Consider the following 23233-nt stretch of genomic DNA (forward strand, 5'->3'; position numbering starts at 1 on the left):
ATCGTGCTGTCCTCCAATTTCACCCAGTTTTACATAAAAATAAAAAGCTACTTGAGCAAAACAGTCTCAGTCATGAGGGGCTTTGCAGTCCTATATGAGGATGATTAAAAGTTAAGAATGAAAAAAAACAGGAAGCAATTAGTTTTTGCCCATCTAGAATAACAGAGGAACTGACATGAGAAAGTAAAATTGCATTAAACATTGATAAAATCTGCATCGATATTTTTCAAAAAATGTTTATTCCCATATTCTCAACAAAAACCTCTACAATACTTGTTCCAATAAAAAAGCACCAGGAGGCACCAATACAGAGAGATGCATTTATTAAAACACCAAGTTCACCTGCACTAAATTACTTGAATGAAACAGAAGATACAAGCCTGCTAGTTGTGGATATCATGTGAACCTGACCACATAACTAACGAGTGACGAGTTAATCATGTTGGCTGGATTCGCAAGTTATTAAATTCAGACTGCAATCAAATCTTAATATGCCAGAGTGGGATCATAACTTTAATCCTGAAGTTCATAGTGTGGTAGCTTTATGCTACTAGATATAACCAAAGGATTTATAAATATTACACGATAGAGAATGTAAAGTATTTACAACATAAGCTAGAGCAATTTAATGGCAGTGAAACAGTATCCCTTGAGGAATTAGCCAACACTTAATGTCACTGCTAACTAGTTATGAAAAATGCAGATAATCTTAAAATACCTGGACCAAAATATATCAAACATGTTTTTAACCTTCATGGAGCTTTTTATAATTGGTAACCATTTGTTTTTCTACTTACTTTTTAACTCCATGGGCCAGGAACCACAGTGTAAGTCTCCTATTGTTCATTAACAGTGACATAGTTTTCACAGAAGGCTTATCACACGACTAGGACACTAACATTCCACTGGGATAAATAGCCATTTTCAAGCTTGCAGTGACACAGATTTCAGAAATTGATTAGTTCACTTATGGTTTTCAACCTGTCAATTTGATTGCAGATGGTTTAATTCAGAGTAGGGGTCACTATTTGTCCTGATTAGGACAGTTCTTGCACAAGTAATAATCTTACATATTTTCTCACAAGTTAACTCTGAAGACCTTTGTCACAACTGTAGAAAAAGTTGTGCAAAGTGAACCATTATATTTTAGCAAAAGTAGAAAAGATGCATTTGGTCATGTAAAGAAAGTGGGGAAATGAAACTGCCATACAAAAATTAATGTGATCTTTGTTTGAAAATCAGCTGATTTGAAACTTATGAAAAAAACCTCAAAAATAACTTGAGAAATATAAACTGGACTCAGACTTTTTGTTTATTTTTTTGTTAGAAACAACCCCTTAACACAAGGAATTTAACTTAAATCTCAATAAAGACATTCAAATGAATTGTAAATTGAGTATTCACCATCCTGTTGGTCACTATAAGATTTAGTTACTTAACATCAAGAACAAGTAATGAGACAAGAAGGCTTATGTCCCATTTGAAATAAAATTGTGCTACTAGCCCTATCCACTTACTACTTTACAATCTTCTCCAACAAGATGATAATGTTTGTATTCAAACTCTCATCACATCACATCCAAAGCACAGCATAAGATTGGGCAATAATAATGCAGCAAATAGCAGACAACAAAGACTATGCAGTGAATGTTAACCCCGTTTTATAAGATGTAGTCAAGTTCATAACGGACATGTGTATTCTTTTCATCATTGAAGATCCTTGGATAATGTGCAATTAGGGCATCCTGCGAGCCAATGTAGATGGAGTTGTAAATCTTCCAGTACACATCACGCACTTTTCTAGCTGGATGAAACAAGCCCTATTAGGAAAGAAGGAAAATATTATAACTGTTCTGATTGACCAATAGGGATATCAGTACTGGGAAAACATGTTTAAACACAAACATTTTTTGCAGTTATAATTTTGAGATTTCGAAGAGAATTATATTTTGGGGCTGCAGCTTTAAATTTAGGGTAAATGAAGGGGTCATGTGACCTATTCTGAAATCTGCCTGACAATAAATCTGTGTAGTTTGATTGTTAGAGATCCAAGGAATGCTCAGATTGTTTTACTGAAAAGGTGCAAGGTATTTATGCTTGGAGACATTGGCAGAAGTCTTTGAGTTTCCCATAGACTCTTTCTGGAAGTCCCCAGAAAGATGTTGTTGTTATCGGGTTTTAAATAGTCATACTTGCAGTCATCCATTTACTTCTAAAGATGAAAGGAGTTGGGATCGAAGATAGCTAATCAGCATTTCTGCCTTGATGCAAGGTTTCATGTTGCCATGGGGAGGAAGGCAAAGGAATCCACTTTTGAGATCAGGTTACAGACTTCCATACAAATCAATGAATATCACAGACAGCAAAGGTTCTGTGTGGTCATTAGAGAGAGGAGACTCCTTAGCTTTGTGGGATACCACAGTTGGATGCAGGAGGGGGGAGAAAGTCTCCAGTCAAAAAGACACATCCTGCGATCTTTTACGGATTCTGAGAGATTTGTTCTGGCATGGCTGGGGGAAGAATCACAGTAAGAAGTCTCACAACACCAGGTTAAAGTCCAACAGGTTTATTTGGTAGCAAAAGCCACCAGCTTTCAGAGCGCTGCCCCTTCATCAGGTGAGTGGGAGTTCTATTCACAAACAGGGCATATAAAGACACAAACTCAATTTATAAAATAATGGTTGGAATGCGGGTCTTTACAGGTAATCAAGTCTTAAAAGGTACAGACAATGTGAGTGGAGAGAGCGTTAAGCACAGCATCTCCACATCATGACTACCATTGACACCGCAGCATCTCCACATCAGAAGAAGAATCATCAGAGCAGACTTTCTTACTGGTAGTGGATTTAAGAAGCTCTCAGAAAACGGAGGAAAGTGCCTGAAGACACTACTCAGTGAAATGGGGATACAGGACCCACTAGAAGCTGGAAGGAACTGTGGGACTGTTTGCGAAAACGGCTGTGATTCCATGGAGAGTGCATTGGGTGATGAGCATAAAAGGGGAATGTTCCTCTCTGTGGTTTAAGTATAAATTGCCTATAAAATTAAGTGTTCAGTCAAAAACACTTAGTAATTTGTTACAGTAAGTTTTAAAACAAAATCTCGACATATCATTCTTTCAGCGATTAACTGGAAGTTCAAATTGCTTTTTAAATGTTAGTGGTCTCAAAGTTCAAGACAAGGAAGTTTCTGGAAGTATATTTCTCTCTGCTCAATAATGCTAACAAAGTTCCATGCAATTATAAAGTGGATTTATTGTTGTGTTTAAAAAGAGAAGCCTAGTGGTACTGGTGGATCAAATCAGACTGGGAGAGTGATATAATCTAAATGCAGCACTTCAATTTATTACACTTTAGTTCCTCAAAATAGTTTTGCTTTTATAACACTTTTCTAAAACTTCCCAACAGTGAAAGACTGGGTTAGTTAACCTGGATTGCTTTTATGTTTTCCAATTTACTCTGACATTAGTTTCAAAAGAAATATATTTGTAACTTTGAGCCAGCATTGTAGTATTTCACAAAATGACAGGATATGGGTTTGTATCCAAGACAAATTGTTAACCTTAGGTTTGCTACTTTGAGAAGGCTGGGCAGTTCTCCAGAGTGAGGGAAAAATTTAACACCTTGACCATCTTGGCACCTTCCTCTTAAGTCATTCTCACATGACTCTGGAGACAACCCAGGAGAAACCGTGAACGCCATGCTTTCAACAAGAGAAGCTGCAGGTCTGTTACATCAAGGTCATGGGAAAACAGTAGACTACAAGTATTTGCATGTGGAACAAATCCAATTCAAGTACAAGGTTAGAAGCAGTGTGTTGAACTTGCCTGTAAACAATACTGTAGCATTCTGCAAGGACCTAATGCAACCCTTAAACCTTCCAATGCCCCCATAACTGCCTGGATAACATGTGGTGATGTCTCAAAAACATTGGGCCACACATAGTTTAACAAGTGATTCAGTGCATCTTCACAGCCAAATCCATATACTCCCAGGGACATATGCTGCACAACTGCACTTGCTGTCTGTCTGTGAACCAGGTCTCTACAGTGGGAAAAAAATATTGATTAGTCATGAAAAGATCACGTTTTAAATGTCTTAGCCAGGTATATTGCAATAAAAATATTTAAATTCATGCTTCAACATCTAAGATACCATAAAAACATTTTCCACTGAAACTGCAATTAGAAGCATATGCTTGCTTGTACAAAAGCCCGGTTTCTCATTAACAACTTTGGGAGGGGAAAGGAAAGAGAATTAACAAAATTATTCAATTAATTAATTACAAGGAGTTCATGTAAATCTTTTAAACAAATAGTGAGGGGTAGGAATTTGAAGTGAATAATGAAAATTTAGTCGGGGAACTTGGGGACAGGAAAATCAGCTGAGGGACAGAAACAATTAAAGGTCCGTAGATCTGGCCAATCTGTGAATATGCAAGAATGTAGGTGGTGGAATTCCACGCGAGTTGGGAGTTTAAACAAGTTAGAGCTCGTTGTAAAGATCGAGCTGCAGCGGAGCCTAGATGGATGATGCTTCAGAGATGGGGTAACATTCATCTTAATGAACTAGATGTGGCTCACAACAGGACACAGAGGTGATGGAAACGGTTAAACTTGAGTTGGAATGGTGATGAATTGGTAACTAAGGAAATGAGCTACTGGTAAAGACCAAAAAAGATGTTGGTAATCTTCCCAAAGTCAAACTCCAAGAAATATTGGTTCATTCACAAGTTGGACAAGTACAGTAACTGTCGTTAGCAAGGCTAATGTTCAGCTGGACGGCATGGACAAGTTGGACCGAAGGGCCTGTTTCCGTGTTGTAAACTTCTATGACTCCAAGTGCTGTCTTTATCTTAAAATTTAAAAAAATCATGCATGTCTATTGAGACATAGGAACATCAGACTTTGGAGCAGGAGAAGGCCATTGATCCCCTTGAGCCTGCTCCACCAATTGAATGGTGGAGCAGGCTCAAGGGGATCAATGGCCTTCTCCTGCTCCAAAGTCTGATGTTCCTACGTCTCAATAGACATGCATGATTTTTTTAAATTTTAAGATAAAGACAGCACTTGGAGTCATAGAAGTTTACAACATGGAAACAGGCCCTTCGGTCCAACTTGTCCATGCCGTCCAGCTTTTACCACTAAGCTGGTCCCAATTGCCTGCATTTGGCCCATATCCCTCTATACCCATCTTACTCATGTAGCTGTGTCCAAATGGTTTTTAAAAAGACAAAATTGTACCTGCCTTTACTACTGCCTCTGGCAGTTTGTTCCAGACAATCACCACCCTCAGTGAAAAAATTGCCCCTCTGGACCCTTTTGTATCTCTCTCATCTCACTTTAAACCTATGCCCTCTAGTTTTGGACTCGACTGCCTTTGGGAAAAGAGGTTGACTATCTACTTCATCTATGCCCCTCATTATTTTATAGACCTCTATAAGATCACCCCTATGCTCCAGGGAAAAAGTCCCAGTCTTGTAGCTAAAACATAACAGTATAGCCATCTATCCATTTTTTTTTATAAAAAGCTTTCAAAACACAATATTTACTTGCAAGTATATAGCTATATTTTGCAATCAAATGTCTCATTCAACTGCCAGTAGAACACAGATGGCTATTCAATGTCTATGTTGCCTGTTCTCATGCAAATGACTGAAGTAACAAGTCTGGCTCCAAAGGCAATAAAATTAGCTCAGTACACAACTGCCAAGATGCAATGATGATGTGGGGATGCCAGCATTGGACTGGGGTGGGCACAATAAGAAGTCTCACAACACCATGTTAAAATCCACCAGATTTATTTGGAATCACAAGCTTTCGGAGCGCTGCTCCTTCATCAGGTGAGTAGAAGTAGGTTCACAAACACGGCATATACAGGCAAAGACACAATTGCAAGATAATTACAGATTGGAATGTGAAGAGTGATTGGAATGCGAGTTTTTACAGGTAATCAAGTCTTTACAGGTACAAATACTGTGCGTGGACAGGTTAAAGGTGTGCGAATTGTCTTAAGTCAGGACAGTTAGTTGGATTTTGCAAACCTAGGCAGTATGGTGGGGGTTACATGTAGTGTGACATGAACCCAATGTCCTGATTGAGGCCGTCCTCCTGCGTGCGAAACTTGGCTATCAGTTTCTGCTCAGCGATTCGGTGTTCAAACAACCGCCCAACCTCAGGCAGACCATTGTTCGCAGCAAACTACCCAGCCTTCAGGAGAACAGTGACCATAACACCACAAACCCTGCCACAGCAACCTCATCAACGTGGATACCACCATCACATGTGAGAATACCACCCATCAGGTACACAGTACATACTCATGCGATTTGGCCAATGTTGTCTACCTCACACGCTGCAGGAAAGGATGTCCTGAGGCATGGTACAACGGCGAGACCATGCAAACGCAACGACAACGGATGAATGGACATCGCGGAACAATTGCCAGACAGGAGTGTTCCCTTCCAGTTGGGGAACACTTCAGCAATCAAAGGCCTCCGATCTTCAGGTAAGCCTTCAAAACACATGACAATGCAGAATCGCCGAGCAGAAACTGATAGCCAAGTTCCGCACGCATGAGGACAGCCTCAACCGGGATCTTGGGTTCATGTTATATTACATGTAACCCCTACCATACTGCCTGACCTTGGAAAATCCTACTAACCATCCTGGCTTGAGGCAATTCACAACTCTTTAACCTGTAATTATCCCTCTCTCCACACACAGTTTGCACCTGTAAAGACTCGCATTTCAATCATTCTTCACATTCCAATCTGCAATTACCTTGCAATTGCTACTTTGCTGACATATGCCATGTTTGTGAATCTACCTCCACTCCCTGATGAAGGAGCAGCGCTCCGAAAGCTCGTAATTCCAAATAAACTTGTTAGGCTTTAACCTGGTGTTGTGAGACTTCTTAAGGTGCAATAAATCAGAGACCAACGAGGTTCAATTTTAATTAAACGCAGAGTTAATCAGTTCTGGCTGGGTCAGTGGCATAAAACTAATCTCAGCATCTCCAGGGTAGGGAGCAGAAGAATAAAACTTTCAGACTTTTCACTTCAGTGACCCCTGGTAGAATCATAAATTAATGTTTAGATCAGGGGAGGACAAAATTAAGACCCTGCTGTCACTCTCACTGAATAGCCCAACACTCACTATCCAGAATGACAAACGGACAGTTGCCTGAAACATCAAAAAGCTCCCATCATCCATGAAATTACATCCTGGCGTTAGTCCACCTCAAGAATGGTGGTAAGGTGATTTCCTTTGAAATATTAGTGAAGTGACAAATCAACAATACATAAGAATAACTCCAAGCATGCTTTCAAATGGAAAACAATAATTTAAATATCACAAACGTTTTGGCAAACAATCACTAACAAGCTATTGAGATGACTTGTAGGTGTTTATGGATTACACCTGAATATAATCCTTCCCTGGAACATAATCCTCCCCTCGAAAAAAAAAGTTTACTCTATGTCTGTGTAACAGTGGATTACTTGTATGTCTGTCATTATCAGCATTCAAAACTGAACTCACCTGTCCATTAAAGCATCCTCAAGCAATGGTGTAACTGCATAAATATAATCTTTTCCCATTTCTCCAATGTACTCAAATAAGAATGAAAGCGATTTAAGTACACCATTCTGGACATTCAGTTCAGGAACTCTGTACTCATTCATCAAGGCAGGCAGCACAGTGAATGGTGAGCATGTTTCTGCCACAATAGCAATAGCTACTGTAGTACAGACTCTGTTCTGACGTTCCTGAACCTTCAGGTTATTTAACAGTGTGGCCAGTACATCATGTGGACTGAAAGGAAATTAAACAGCAAGGTGAAAGGTGCCATTTATATAAGTGGCAAATCATTGCCAAACAATATCAGAAATATCATTACCATTTCTATGCATCGTGACAGAAATTAAACATTTTCCTTCAAATACCAACATAACTGTATTTTAATTACTGAATATAAGACAAGAAAAACAATATTAGGCCCTCTATAGTAAAACAGAGATTTGCATCCAGCAATCTTAGCTGAAGTGAAGCAGATAACTACTGCTGCACAGAAAACACAACAAAAAACATTGAACAGAAACTTGTGCTCCATTGTTTGCTATAAAAAATTCAAACTTAACTTACCCAATAGCTTTAGCAATGTAGCCAAAAGTGTTTACAGTTGCCCTCCTGATGGCTTTTTTGTGTGCCTTCAAAAGTTCTAATAATTCAAAGCAAATCCTCATCCATTCACGAGCAGATACATACTCTGCCCCTCTGAAGAAAAGATCCACTTATGTTTAGAAACAATGAATTGACATCACTATATAATTTCTGATCAGTATAAAAAAGTTACAATTGAATTCCATTTCAACTTTTCAAAACACAGCAGACTCTAACTTGTTGGATTTTCTTTTAAATTATTTAAGGCTACCTAGATATAAATTCCAATCTTGTATTCTGGCATGCTCACATTTGGTCAGGTAAGAACGGAAACAATGGTCCAGTTTGGTTCTTACACTATTCCTTGACAAGACAAAGGCACGGTGGCACAGTGGTTAGCACTGCTGCCTCACAGTACCAGGGACCCGGGTTCGATTCCCGGCTTGTGTCACTGTCTGTGCGTAGTCTGCACGTTCTCCCCGTCTGCATGGGTTTCCTCCGGTCCCTCCCACAGTCCAAAGATGTGGGGGTTAGGTGGATTGGCCATGCTAAATTGCCCCTTAGTGTCAGAGGGACTAGCTAGGGTAAACGCATGGGATTATGGGGATAGGGTCTGGGTGAGATTGCGGTCGGTGCAGACTCGATGGGCCGAATGGCCTCCTTCTGCACTGTGGGGTTCTACGATTCTATGATAACTTAGCAGTTCACTATTATTTAGACAAGTTGTGATAATTCCAATTACCGATCTGCAATTCGTCCAACTAGGTCAATACAATTCTCCTGAACTTTCTCATGCCTGTTCTTCAGGATTGGAGTGAGGCGTGGAAGCAGATCCTTAATAGGTGGAGTCATCTTATGCATGCCTGTATATTAAAATTGAAGAAAAATATTTTGTAGTGGATTTTTACTTCATCTAACTTTAATTAAAATTTTAATAATCCAATATATTTTCATTCTCTCTAAATAATATTTACTGTTACATATAACGTATACCTACTAATGTAATAGACATACCTATAACATTAACAATAGCTTTAAGTGCTCCCAAGATGCTACCGAGAACCTCAGGGTACTCTTCACCAAGGTATTCATACAGCACGACACCCAAGTGGCCCATCAGTTTCTCCTACAAATAAAAACTGTATGTTAATTCACATGATCTGGACTGGAAAAAGGCAAAATATACCCGAAATGAAATTCGTTCGCGTAGCCAGGTAAGTCAAATATTACAAACCTCTTGACATGTCTTCATCACGACTGCAATTCGAGAGATTAAATCTGCAGCTTGCTGTCGCACTTTGGCTGATTTGTTGTTTAGACGCCACAATACTGTACCACAAATCTGGGGTAAATAGGGCTTCACTCGTTTACCTAATGCATTTACCACTGTACCAAAGCCATTCAACATTACAGAATCCTAGAAAAACACAAGGGTCATGAATACTAGGGCAAACATTTGAAAGAAAATAATACACAAAAAAAACCTATGAAAATACGAGTTAGGAGCGGGAGAAAGCAACTTGGCTCCTCAAGCCTGCTCCACCATTCAATAAGATCATAGCAGATCTTACTGAACTTATACAATTGTTAATTTAAAGAAGGCATTGTAACATTCGAAAAAATATTGCAAAATCCTCTAAAACTCGAAAAGGGACAGAAATTAAATTTGCAGCCAGCATAATTTTGTATTGTATAGCTGTTTGGAAGAAACAAGATTTCTATTCAATCACTCAAAATATGCAAAAATTTGCAGTTTAATCTGATCATAGATGCATACCTCAGTAGTCTGTTCCTGGAAGGCATAGAGGATACCATCAATAAGCTGTTCTTCCAGTTTGTGGTCAATATCAGCAGCTCCCAAGTTACCCATAATCTTTTCAATGGTTTCCATCACCATTTTTCTGTATTGCTCAGCCTCATCTTTTAAATCATCAACTATTCTGGAGATTATTTCAGCTGCTCCAACTTTGTTTGCAAGTTCCACTGTGGTGTCTACCAACTATAGAGAATAGAAATATAAACAGTGTTATTGCAACTACTTAAACATGACTGTGGCATTTAAACTCTTTCTTAAACCAGTCAACAGATGATCTTAAACAGCTTAGCACTGTTGGATCCTTTCAAAAATATCTCAAAGAATGAACTAACAACTGAAAAGTTACATGTAGGTTACCAAAAATTTCCTCTCAACCTATATCTTCCTACAGCCTTCTGAAGCAATGAATCTTGCTCAGGTACAATTGCACTGGCAATGGCATTACAAGGTCAGTCTTCACAAGTTAAAACAAACAGTAAGTGTTAACATACTATTCCAATAGACAGAGCACAAAACCAAGCTCAATCCATGCTTCATCTGATGCCCAAACATACACAATCCCAGGAAGTCATGGAAAAGCAATCCTGGCTCAACTTTCCTTTCCTTTTCACAGGACCTTTGAAGCCACCGAGCAGTATTTCTACAGTGATCAATCAGTCTTTAAGTTCTACGATTGACTTCTGACAATCAAAATATTGTTGAATGCAAGTTATAAAATACTGCTAAAAATAGTATGTATACTTAATAATTTAATAATTGGATAAGATAATGAGATTTAAAGCAGACAAATTTCAGGACCTGGTGATTTCCATCCTAGAGTATTAAAAGACACAGGTGTCAAGCAGGACATCACAATAAGGAACAGGATCCCTCCAGCTATTTTTCCCCCCAACCCTAACCCATTTCAACACCCATGCTGTGCCCAGAATCTTCAGCCAAATCACCACACAGCAAGAGTTGGACCTTCCTGGTCCATGTGGTTCAGCTCATCATACCTGACTGAAATGACCTATCTGAAGGAATCTGTATCTGTGTTCAATTTAGAAAAAGCAATGCTGACTTTGATAGTTCGGAATTCTACATACCCCCACTGGAAATACCTGGAATTACACAGAATATATAGCATAGAAACAGCGAATCAACCCATCCGGTTTATGCTGGCATTTAAAATCTTCCTCATCTAACTCAAACATAAAAGATGCCATGGTGGCACAGTGACGCAATGCTGCATCACAGCGCCAGGGACCCAGGCTTGATTCCGGTCTTGGGTGACTAACTGTGTGGAGTTTGCACATTCTCCCTGCAGTTGCATGAGTTTCATCCACGTGGTCCAGTTTTCTCCCACAGTCCAAAGGCTAGGCCATGCTAAAATTGCCTCATAGTACAGGTTAGGTAAATTAGCCATGGTAAATGTGTGGGGTTAAGGGGATGGGGCAGCGGGAAGGGGAGGGATGCTCTTTCAGAGAATCGATGCAGACTTAATGGGCCAAATGGCCTCCTTCTGCACTGTAGCAATTCTACGGTAGACCTCTTCATTCTGTTCTCCCTCATTTGCTTACATAGCTTCCTTTTAAACGCATCTATTTTATTTGCTTCAACTTCTACATTCAAAGTTCTACATTTATGCCACTTTCTGGGTTATGAAATTTCTTCTGAATTCCCTATTTGATTTTTTGATGACTATACTATATTGCTGACATCTAATTTTACTCTTCCCCACAAGTGGGAATACACTGTGTCTATTCTAGATAAGGCTGTCCTAATTTTGAAGACCTCAATCTTTTTTCAAGAGGAGAGATCTCGCCTGTTCATTCGTTCCAGTTCCTGTATCATGCTTTTTTTGCACCGTCTCCAGTACCTCTAGTCACCAGGACAGTTCTCCAAGTATAGTCTAACCAAGGTTCCACTTAACTTCTCCACATTTTCTATGAATCTAAGATTCTTTTAATTCTATTCCTCTAAAAACAAACCCTCATACTTGTTTAACTTTTATTATGGCCTTATTGACCTGCATCACAACTTAGTGATTTGTGCATTTGTACTCTTAGGACTCTGATTCTGTAGTACATTACGGTTTCTATTTTCCAAATAAACCAAAATATAATACCTCACACTTATCTATGTTGAAATTCATTTGCAAACTAAACACCCATTCTGTAATTTTTTCTTAATACATTGTCATTTGTTGCAGGACTCCTCAGTATTAAGTATTCATACTCAATTTGGTGTCATCCACAAATTTAGAAATTGTTTTTGATTTCAAAGTATAAATTGTGAAAAACAGTGATCCCGGTGCTGATTCTTGTGGGACCCCACTTAGCATCTTCTACCGCTCTGAATAGCTACCCTTTAGCCTTACTGTCTGCTTTCTGTCCTGCAGCCAGCTGCATGCTCTGACCTCATTCGTTGGTCTATCATGTGGTACCTTTACTAAAGGCCTTCCAGGAATCTAGATAAATTATATCTAACTCCCCTTGTTTACTCTGTTATCTCTACAAACAAATTCAATGAGGTTAGTCAAGCAACATTATCCCTTTTGTAATCTATGCTTTTGAAATCCATGCTGACTATTAATTATTTTATTTTTTGTTTCCCTCTTTTGAAAGGGATTCCATTATTTTTCCTACCATTGATGTTACACTCACTGGTCTATAGCTCCATAGACATGTCTATCTCGCTTCTTAAACATAGGTAGAATATTTGTTATCTGCCAGTCCTCTGATACTACAACTTTTTCGAATGAATTATTAAGCGTGTGTAGTAGTGTTTCTGCTATTTGTTCATTAGATTCTTAAACAAATTGTGAATGCACCTGGTTGGACCTAGGGTTATTACCACTTTTGAATTTGACTAAATTAATATTTCTCCTCTTTTTACCTTCAATGTGGTTATATTATTTTAAATTTTGTTTTTTAGTGTAATGTATAGCTGACCCTACTGAAGCAAAAATAATTTAATATCTCTCATTTTGTTATTAGCTGTGATTTTACCATATCCATCCCTTCATGGTTCACCTTACTATTTATGTGCCTGAATAATATTTTACATTTGTATTATGTTCCTTGATGATTTAATTTCATTGATCTTCATTGCCTTCCCAACTATTTGACTTTTGTCCTAATTTCTTTGTATCCTCTCCCTTGTCATGCTCCCCTACTGCCCTTGCATTCAAATTTTCCCCTTACATCTTTAATCATCTATGCTGTTTTGTTCATTAGTTTGGCATGTTTATTTTGTTGAATATATTTTCCTGGACTCTGCTGAAACTAAATTTTGTTTACTAAAACAACAATGTCTCTTACCTGTCTATAGTTCCTTCTGTCCAAAGCCATTCGATGTTGCCAAAAGTGCTTGAAGAATGGAGGAAGGATTTCAGTTTTGATATAGTTGGCTTCCACACCATCTGTGCCACAACACTGTTTCACCACCTAAAAATAATACATATAAGTTATTACCAGAAGGCACTACAGTTCTTGACAACTGGTTTAACTGTTAAGTTAATTCCATACATTAACATTAAACTCCATACTCAATGGGTTGAAATAAATAATGAGGTTAGATCATGTATGATATAAACAGGTCTTGAACATGTAAACTAGTTACAGCAGTAACACTGATATTTGCAGCAGAAGGCAGTATATAAAAAAATATATTATTCCAAGGAAAGATAGTATTGGCAGTCAAGAATGCTGAACTTATGTTTTCGGAGCAGTACAACTGCACAAATTTAAATTACATCAAAAGGATATTTAATTCTTGCATCTATCTCTAACCAAAAAAAATCTCTAAGTTCAGATATTGAGTAATCTATTTCACCCAAATGTACAAGTACATTCCAGAACATCTCATGAAATATATCCATTAAAATAAAGCATTTGTAGAATCTATCCCACAGAAAGAGGCCATTCAGCCCGTTCTTCCTGGACCAGTTCTTTGAAAGAGGTATCCAATCAGACCCAGCACCTCAGTCTTTTTCCATAGCACAAGAAATGTTTCTTCAAGTATATATCTAATTTCCTTTGATAGTTACGACTGAATCTGCTGCTTTCAGGTATTCCAGATCATACCAATTTGCAGCATAAAATATTTTTTCCTGTCACAGCCATCTAACATTCCATCTAACATTCTAGCTATAGTGCTTAAAACTTATGCTCCAGAAATAGCTGCACCTTCTGCCCAACTGTTCTATTAGAGCTTCCGTACTAGTGTCTGCCCGATAAAGTGGAAAATAGCCTAGATAGTCCTGTCCACAAAAAGCAGGATAAATCCAATTCAGTCAATTAACACCCCACCAATCTATTCTCAATCATCAGCAATGTGATGAAAGGTGCTACTAACAGTGTTACTAGGTTACATTTACTCATAAATAACCTGCTCATTGATGCTCGGTTTGGGTTCTCAAAAATACTCAGGTCCAGACCTCATTTGATCAAAATATGGACAAACAAGATGAATTCCAGGGATGGGAAGTTTCTGCCCTTGACATCAAGGCAGCAGCTGACCTGGTGTAGCTTTAAGGAGTCCTCATAAAATCAAATTTATTGGGGATGGGGCAATTCTCCATTGGCTGGAGTCACATCTAGCACAAAGGAGGAAGATTGTGATACTGCAGCATTTCAGTTCCATTCATCACTGCAGGAATTTCTCAGCGTATGTTCTAGGCCCATCAATTGCTTTCCCTCCATCAGAAGGTCAGAAGCGGGAATATTTCTTGCAGATTGCAGTGTTCAGTTCCATTCACAACTCAAAAAAGAAAACCTTACTGTTGAGCCTGTGTATGGTTTGCTTCATTTATGCAAAGACTTCATTTTAAGATATTTCTGCCTGGGCAATTACATTTAAAATCTAATTTTACAAAAATAACTAACTCTGCTCGAGTACATTTTAAAACTCAGAAGACATGCTGGGTTAGCTAGAAAATTGACTGCATTTTTGAAAAATACAATGCCAGCAAACCAGATTTTTTATAAGCCAAAGTTTTTCATAGTAGGAAGTCTCACAACACGACTTCACGAGCTTTTGGAGCGCTGCTCCTTCATCAGGTGAGCAGCGCTCCAAAAACTCGTGATTCCAAATAAACCTGTTGGACTTTAACCTGGTGTTGTGAGACTTTTTACTGTGCCCACCCCAGTCCAACGCCGGCATCTCCACATCAAAGTTTCTCATAAACATCCGCGAGGCTGGTGTCTCCAAGTTAGAGACAGTGCCAAACGATTTCGATAACAAGATAATGAATCACATATATTGTAGTTTCAGCTCTATGTTTTGAGTTGTGTGTGTGATCAATACAGGGCTGGCAGGAAAGCCAGTCTCTCTCCAGCTTTTTTCTCTTTCTGTTCACTTTTGTAATGATTTAATTTGAAGTTCTGTTCAATAAAAGAAATTCAACGGACCAGTGCCATCTTTGTCTATTCAAAGGAACGTATGGCCCCTACACTTACACATCATGTTTCATAATTATTGGATGTCTCAAACACTTTACAGTCAATTAAGTACTTCTGAAGTGTACTAAATCACTACTGAACTGTAGAAAATGCAGCAGCAAACTCCCAATGCGATAATCACCGATAATTTGTTACAATGTGATTGAGGGCTGAATATTGGTCAGGATCACCAGGATAACACCCTTGCTCTTCTTCAAACTAGTGTAATGGGATCTTTTACATTTACCTGAGCAGGCAGATAGTGCCTTGGTTTAACATCTCACCTGACAGTGCAGCACAACCCATACTGCACTGAAGTGTTAGCCTGGGTTTTTTGTGCTCAAGCTCTGGAGTGACTCTTGAACCGAGAACTTTATTATTCAGAGCCTACAGTGTGACCAATGAGCCACATCTGACAGCTTAGTTAGGATAGCAATCATTACCTGCATGTGGCAAGGTCTGGAAAACATTCAGGCTTGGGTTGATAGTGGCAGGTAACATTTCACCACACAACTACTGGGCTATGAATATTTCCAACTGTTGACATTCACTAGCATTATCATTGCCGAATATCCAACCATTAACTTCCTGGAGTTGTCACCATTGTCTAGATACTTACCTGCACCAGAAACATTGTGGTTACAAGAAGCTGGGCATTCTGCAGGAAATGACCCAACCTTCTGACTCCCCAAACCCTTTCCACAACCCACAAGGTACAAATTAGGAGTGTAGTGGAATGTGATTGCCTGGATGAGTGCAGCTCTACCACTCAAGCAGCTCAACACAATCCAGGATGAAGCAGTTGGTTTGACTGACAGCTCATCCATCATTTTAAACATTCACGCCTTTCATTTCCATGCAGCATGGCTACATTGTGTACAATTTGCAAGATGCACTGCAGCAACTCGTCAAAGATGTCTCTGCCAGAATTTCCCAAAACCCTGATCTCTACAACCTAGAAGGACAAGCATAGCGGGGGAGATGGTGTGTTGCAATGTCGCTGGACCAATAATCCAGACGCCCAGGCTAATGTTGAAGTTTTAAAGTTTATTTATTAGTGTCACAAGCAGGCTTACATTAACACTGCAATGAAGTTACTGTGAAAATCCCCTAGTTGCCACACTCCGGCACTTGCTCGGGTACACTGGGGAAAAATTTAGTTTGGCCAATGCACGAACCAGCACGTCTTTCAGACTGTGGGAGGAAACCAGAGCATCTGGAGGAAACACACGCAGACACGGGGCGAATGTGCTCTGGGGACATGGGTTCAAATCCCACCACAACAGCTGATGGAATTTCAATTCAATTAAAAAACCTGGAATATAAAGCTAGTTTAAGTAATGATAACCACAACTACCATCGATAAATATGCAAAAAAAAAATCTGGTTCACTAATTCCACACCCAATCTGGCCTACACATGATTCCAGACCCACAGCAACGTGGTTGACTCTTAACTATCCTCTGCAATGGTCTATCAAGCCACTCAGTTTAAGACAATTAGGGACAGGCAGCAAATGCTGGCCTTACCAGCAACGCCAAAATCCCATGAAAGAATAAACAAAATGGGGGCATGGGAACATTACCACCTTCAAGCTGCACACCATTCTGACTTGGAAATATATTGCCTTATCTGGTAGCACTCTCGCCTCTGAGCCAGAAGGTTGCTGGTTCAAGTTCCCTCTCCAGGATTTGAGCACATAAACCAAGATTAACAGTCCAGTGCAATCCTGAGTTAGTCGAAGGTGTTGTCTTTTGGATGAGATGTTAAAATGAGGCCACACCTGGCTTCTCAGGTAGACATAAAAGATCCCACTACACTTTTTCGAGTAACTGTGGGGGAGTTAACCATGGTTTTCTGGACAATATTTATACTTAAATCTACATCATATAAACTGATTACCCAGCCGTTTATGGGAACTTAAGTTGCCACATTTTAACTGACTACATTTTAGAAATACTTGACTGGCTATCATGCACCCATGGGACATCCTGTGGTCATGAAAGGCACCATATACATGCAGGTCTTTCTTTTTTTCATTGTCACTGGATCAAAATTACGGAACACCACAACTGACAGCAATGCCTTCACCACATGGAGCGTAGTGGGTTAAAAAAGGCAGCACACAACCACCTTCTCAAAAGCAATTAGGCTTGTGTAATAAATGTTGACCTTGCCCCAGGCACCCATATCCCAAAAAAATTATATTATATGGGACACTAAATTTCAAAAAATAAAATCCAGGAGCTGAAAATTAAGAAACTACATTACAGAAGCAAAGCCTAGCATTGCATATCTTTACTTTTTCAGTATCTACATCATGTTTAAAGTTATAATTGAGTACATCCTATAAAATATCCTCAATCATATAATTACAAACTTGCCTTGAGCACAATCTTTTTCATTTCTTCATCAGGAGATTGAAACTCTCGGATAAGGATCAACATCACTTCACGAGTGTAGTAATTAGCATATTCAGCATCCATGAGAGGAATAAGATATCCAATAGCCTTCAAGAAGGCGGCCAGACCCTAAAACAGATTGTATTTATATTAAGTGTTTCAAAAACGATGTAGAAGCATTGATATAAATCTCTTCTGATCACAAACTGGTGAAATTTTCATTTTTACTTCATCAAGTTATCTACAGTGGCTTTGCTATTGGGGAAAGCACATTGCCACGGCCAAATGGTTCTCTACGTGGAGGGAGGAGTGTCTGAAAAAGTTAACAAATCCCACTGGCTACATCAATCATGAAATTTCTGGGATGTACTCCTTTGTTGAATGAAGTGGGGAAGATCTCAAAAATCTTTAACCTCGATGCTTATATTTTGCATTCACACATTAGTATAGTCAATGTTTGTTTAAAAATCACACGCATGTACTAAAAATATAAATCTTATAAATCAAAAAGGTCGATTTCCTTAAGTTCTTTGGGGGCAGATATCTTTCACCTATACACACTGTTATTTCATTGAATACTGGTGATCATACAGCAACATTTTTCATTGTCAAGAATTATAATAGTATGCTCATGATGATAATCTTACTTTGCCTCTGTGTTGACGAATACCCTTCCACAATGGTTTTAGAACAGAGTCAAATGATTCAATACCATATGGGGTTGCAGCTTCAGCCAAGGCTGCAATAGCCAGAGCACTAATGGTTCGAACTTTCTGCTGTTCATCAACCAGACCTATGAAGAAGGGAGGAATTCACAAGATCAACTTACACAATCATTTAACTTATGATGTACTCAACTAAAGTCTGCAGTTAAAAGTATAAAAACACAGAATGCAGTGTAGGTTGTTTTATCTAGAAATTGATAAATTTCAAATTAAATTGGACACTTAAAAGTCATATTATTAAATGGCTTCTCAAAAGTTTAGTGCCAGTCTACTTCTTCAATACATACCATGTTCAATAATTTCAACCAAGCTCCTCAGGTGAGGCAAGATGGCACAACCCATAAGGATGGCAATCTGCTGTACAATTTTGATTCCTGTATGCCGAGCCTGCCATGATTTCTTGCTCTTACACACTGCTTTAAGGAAAGGCAACAATGATGGGATACCCAGAGCAGAGGCGACAACAGCAAAGGCTCTAGCTGTTGTGTTACGCACGTACTCATCCATGTTATCAATATCAGGGCGCATAGTGGAAATCATTGTGGCAAGACCTGCAGCCTAAAAACATACAGAACAGAACCAGAAACATGTCAGACCAATGGACAAGCAGAGAATTTGGTACTGGATTCAACAGAAATTTTCAGCAATTCCATACATACCTTTGCTAAATTAGAGATGATTTCTCGGCCTTCCACTCTGGCATAATAGTCCTCATCAATCAACAATGGCTCAATAACCACAAGAATCTGTAAAAAATGTGTCAACATATCTTTATTAATAACTAAGGCAATTATATTAAAGGAATGCATACTCTTCACTCGAACTTAATAGCCAGATTAGAAAGAATCGAATGGAAACAGCCCAATCTGATTCAGTTTTCGATTTTCTCATCTTGAGGGAAACCATCTAATCTTTGCTCATCACCTTCCAACAGCAGCACAGTTAATATAAGGACTTCATGATCTCATGACTAATAATTTGATGAGGCAGCACATAAAAGGATCCTTTATTTACTTCTGACTGTTATTGTTGCTCTTCCCTTGCAGGACCACAAAAAATGTAATGATGAAGAGTTCAGAAAATAAAATGTTACACACCAGGTGTACCAAGCTCATAAACAGCTCTTATACTTTTCTCACTTCCTAACAACAATAATGTCCTGGAATCCAACAGTTCTTTTTAAAAGCAATAAATGTCACTCACCCAATCTTTAACACCAATTTTCTTGCCTTGTCCAATGGCAGCATTGATTCACACTAACATGAAGACACAAAAGCACCATCTGGCCTTTGGTATCTCACTCACTTAACCAATCTTTTTGTGTGTTAGAATGTTGTTCCATAAGCAATAAGACAAGCTGCATCCTGTCTTCATCCAACAGCCACACAAATACATTCTCCAGCAATCATTTCAGAACATCTGTGACTACTTTTCCCATGTTCCTATCTCATGGATATTCAAGTCAACTGTTCCCTTCCAACTTTCTTTCTGCCCGATATCTGGAACTTCAGCTCAAAGTAAGAATCAAAATTGTGATCTTTCTGGTTGAGGTGACACAGTTTAATATTTGGGAAATATATTTGGTAAATGAGCCACCACAAGGGTTGAAAGACAAAAAGAAATTATTTGAAATCTGCCAGAATTATCTTTAAGCATTTTTGAATGCAGAGCAAAATCAATGCAAACAACAGGGGGATTTATATAATACAAGGTCTAATTATATAACAACCAATTTGATTTCCTGCATTGTGCAAAGGTGGTAAAATGGAATAATTCAATTTTGAGATGCAAGTCAATCTACTCTTATTACGTTCCCCAACAACAATTGGGAAGGGAGGAAGAATAAAGCACGAGAGAGACCAACCATTAACAAGCTGTAACACAACCAAAGTTATAAGAACAAGATAGATGCTTGGTACTCTGTACCATTTGGCTCACCTCCTGAGCCCTTAGAGCTTCTTCATGATTTAGAAAACAATAGTCAGGAGTAGGATGGAATACCTATCACTTACCAAGTGCAGCTGCTATAAACAGGAAACTCTGCCAGGTTCCACAATGTTCAGTACTAGGACCTTTGCTTTTTGTAATGTATATTAAACATTTGGATTTGAATGCAAGGGGTATGATTAAAAAGTTTGCAGACAGCTCAAAAATCGGCCGTGTGGCTGATAACGAAGAAAAAAGTTGTGGACTGCAGGGAGATAGCAATGGAACTACTCAGGTGGCACGGGACAGTGGCAAATGGGACTTCAATCCAGAGAAGTGAGGTAATGCATTTGGTGAAGGCTAACAAGGCAAGGAAATATATAATAAATGGTAGGATACTGAGATACTGTCCAGATTTTTGAAGGTGACTGGATAAGGTGGTCAAGGCAGCACTTATTGTCCAAGACAACAAAACCTGGGAGGTTTTGCATGAACTGAATAAAACACTGGTGTCCTACATTTAGTTCTGGTCACCACACTTTAGCCAAGACGTGATTGAACTAGAAAGTGCGCAGAAGATTTACGAGGATATGCCTGGATTGGAGAACTGTATTCAGGGGACTAGGGTTGCATTCCTTGGATCAGAGAAGGCCAAATGGAGATCTAATTCAAGTGCATCAAATTATGAGCGGTCTAGATAGAATGGATAGGAAGGCTCTATTCCTCTTGGTTGAGGGGTCCGTAACCACTTGAGAGTTAGGGTAGCACGTTAGAGGGAATTTGAAGGGAAATGTTTCCACCCAGAGGGTTGTGGAACTGACTGCCTGAAAGGGTGGAGGAGGCAGAAATCCTCATAACATTTGGAAAATACTTGAGTATGCTCCTGAAGTGTTGCCACCTCTAAGGCTACAGACCAAGGGCTGAAAAATGGGATTAGTCTGGATGACTACTTGTTGGCTGGCACAAACATAATGGCCTAAATGGCTTCCATCTCTGCTACAAATTTCTATGATTTCATGACACCTAAGAAACGGCTCAGCCAGTTCCTTCTTACACTAGGTTCAGCGTTGGTGTGAATGTGAGTTAATGATGTGCTAGCCACAGGGTACACTGCAGCAACTCACCAAACTTACAATGCACCTGCCACAGTCTTGCAGCCTCAATCACTGAAAAGGACAACAGCAGTAATGTCATTGGAACACAACCAATTTACTCATGAACCCAACTAAGCTACATATTACTGTTTCTTCAGTAGGGGTCAAATTCCAGATTTTCTTCCCTAAAACCATTGAGGAAGCATCGCCATAGGACTGCAGTGGTTCATGGCGGTGATTTACTTGATCTTCTAGGGCAGTTAGGAATGGGCAATAAACGTGTCTTGCCAGTGCTGTCTTTTTTTTACAATTTACTTTCTCATTTTTGAACTGTACACATTAAAAATCAAACTTAGCCGACATGAACATACCTTATGCACATAAGGTCGAACTAAATCGTCTAACTTGTACAAGATTCGGTCAATAACTTTAACCAGCAAGTGACGTTCCTGGTCTTCAAGTGTTGGGGACATCAGCAGTGGAAGAATTTGATTGAACAGTGGACCAGCTCCGAATTCTCTGGCTTTATCAGTTATTTGACGCAAAGCAGCCTTGGAAGAAAAAAAGGGGAAAAATCATATTTGCACTAGTACAATACAGCGAGTAACGACACACAATAAAACTATGCTTACCTTCCTCATTGGTGGAGTACCATTCTTTATTTTCAGAAGCAACTTCATTATCTTTCTTTCCTTCTGCTCTTCTGGGCTTAATGTCGATTCATCTACTTCAACCTTGAGTAAAGATGACAAATATTTCTGTCAAGTACTGCAATTTTCAAATCTGAGTTCTCAAAACTCCCTTCAACCTACAACAGCTTGCATAGAATCCTTACTTCAACATTCTTTTCAAAATAACTGCACATATAGCACTCCTAGATTGAAAGGTAAATGTATCCATATCAGCCTTGAGAAATATTACAAATAACCAGAATTTCATAGTACATTTTCTTTTGCATATTTTCATTTGGTCAAACTCGGTCTCATTAGAGATTGAGTTATGAGCAAAGACCTGAGAAATTGAGCTTTTCAGCTTTGACAACAGGTGAGTAACAGGCACAGCACTCCCTCTCTACTGTATCAGCCTAGATTTTGTAACCTGGGGTGAGGTTTGAGCCACAACCATCTGGATTAGAGACAAAACATAAGCATACAAATAGGTCATAGGGGGGTGGCAGGGAGAGAACAAATACATCCAATCTACTATTATAACAATCTTCTTCACCTTAATATTATCCGTCTCTCCCCATGACCCTAAACAATACCTCTATCACCCTGAAATGCTTGGCAGTTAATAGTCACCTGTGCATTCTCCATAGCAACACCTCTACCAATGAGCATCTACTGCCAACCAATCAGCACTTTTTTCTCATACAGTATAAATTGTTTTCCCCTTTATCAGCATTTTTACAATATGTTCTGATGAGTGCAAGATGAAAAGCTACATGTCCTTCCCACTAAAAGCTTCCCACAGTCCAAAGATGCGCATGCTAATTGGAATGGCCATGCTAAATTGCCCCTTAGTGTCCAATGATGAGTAGATTAGGTGTAAACAATGCTTTACACGACTATCAGCTCCATTCTTACCAAGCTCCAGTGGATAAGATCTTAGTCTTCAAATTTCTCTATAGTCTTACCAACCTACATCTATAACAATTGCTTCCAACTGTATCTTCCTACATACCTC

General features: G+C 39.0%; 1 protein-coding gene across 2 annotated transcripts in view; it reads right to left on the reverse strand.

The window, feature by feature from the left end:
• Positions 1-220: 220 nt before the first annotated feature.
• Positions 221-23233, reverse strand: part of sf3b1 (splicing factor 3b, subunit 1) — a 53758-nt gene continuing 30745 nt past the window's right edge. For both annotated transcript variants that reach the window (XM_078228641.1, XM_078228642.1), the window contains 15 exons: positions 22180-22281; positions 21919-22098; positions 19187-19273; positions 18815-19085; positions 18450-18595; positions 17785-17931; positions 13280-13405; positions 9939-10160; positions 9396-9578; positions 9176-9287; positions 8904-9024; positions 8144-8275; positions 7541-7813; positions 3827-4043; positions 221-1820 (listed from right to left, as the gene is read on the reverse strand). In XM_078228641.1, coding sequence (XP_078084767.1) covers positions 1662-1820; positions 3827-4043; positions 7541-7813; positions 8144-8275; positions 8904-9024; positions 9176-9287; positions 9396-9578; positions 9939-10160; positions 13280-13405; positions 17785-17931; positions 18450-18595; positions 18815-19085; positions 19187-19273; positions 21919-22098; positions 22180-22281 — 2478 coding nt within the window. In that variant the 3' untranslated portion in view covers positions 221-1661. The remainder of the gene's footprint in view (positions 1821-3826; positions 4044-7540; positions 7814-8143; positions 8276-8903; positions 9025-9175; positions 9288-9395; positions 9579-9938; positions 10161-13279; positions 13406-17784; positions 17932-18449; positions 18596-18814; positions 19086-19186; positions 19274-21918; positions 22099-22179; positions 22282-23233) is intronic.

This window comes from Mustelus asterias, chromosome 14 (genome assembly GCF_964213995.1).
Source record: "Mustelus asterias chromosome 14, sMusAst1.hap1.1, whole genome shotgun sequence".
Classification (NCBI taxonomy): Eukaryota; Metazoa; Chordata; class Chondrichthyes; order Carcharhiniformes; family Triakidae; genus Mustelus; species Mustelus asterias.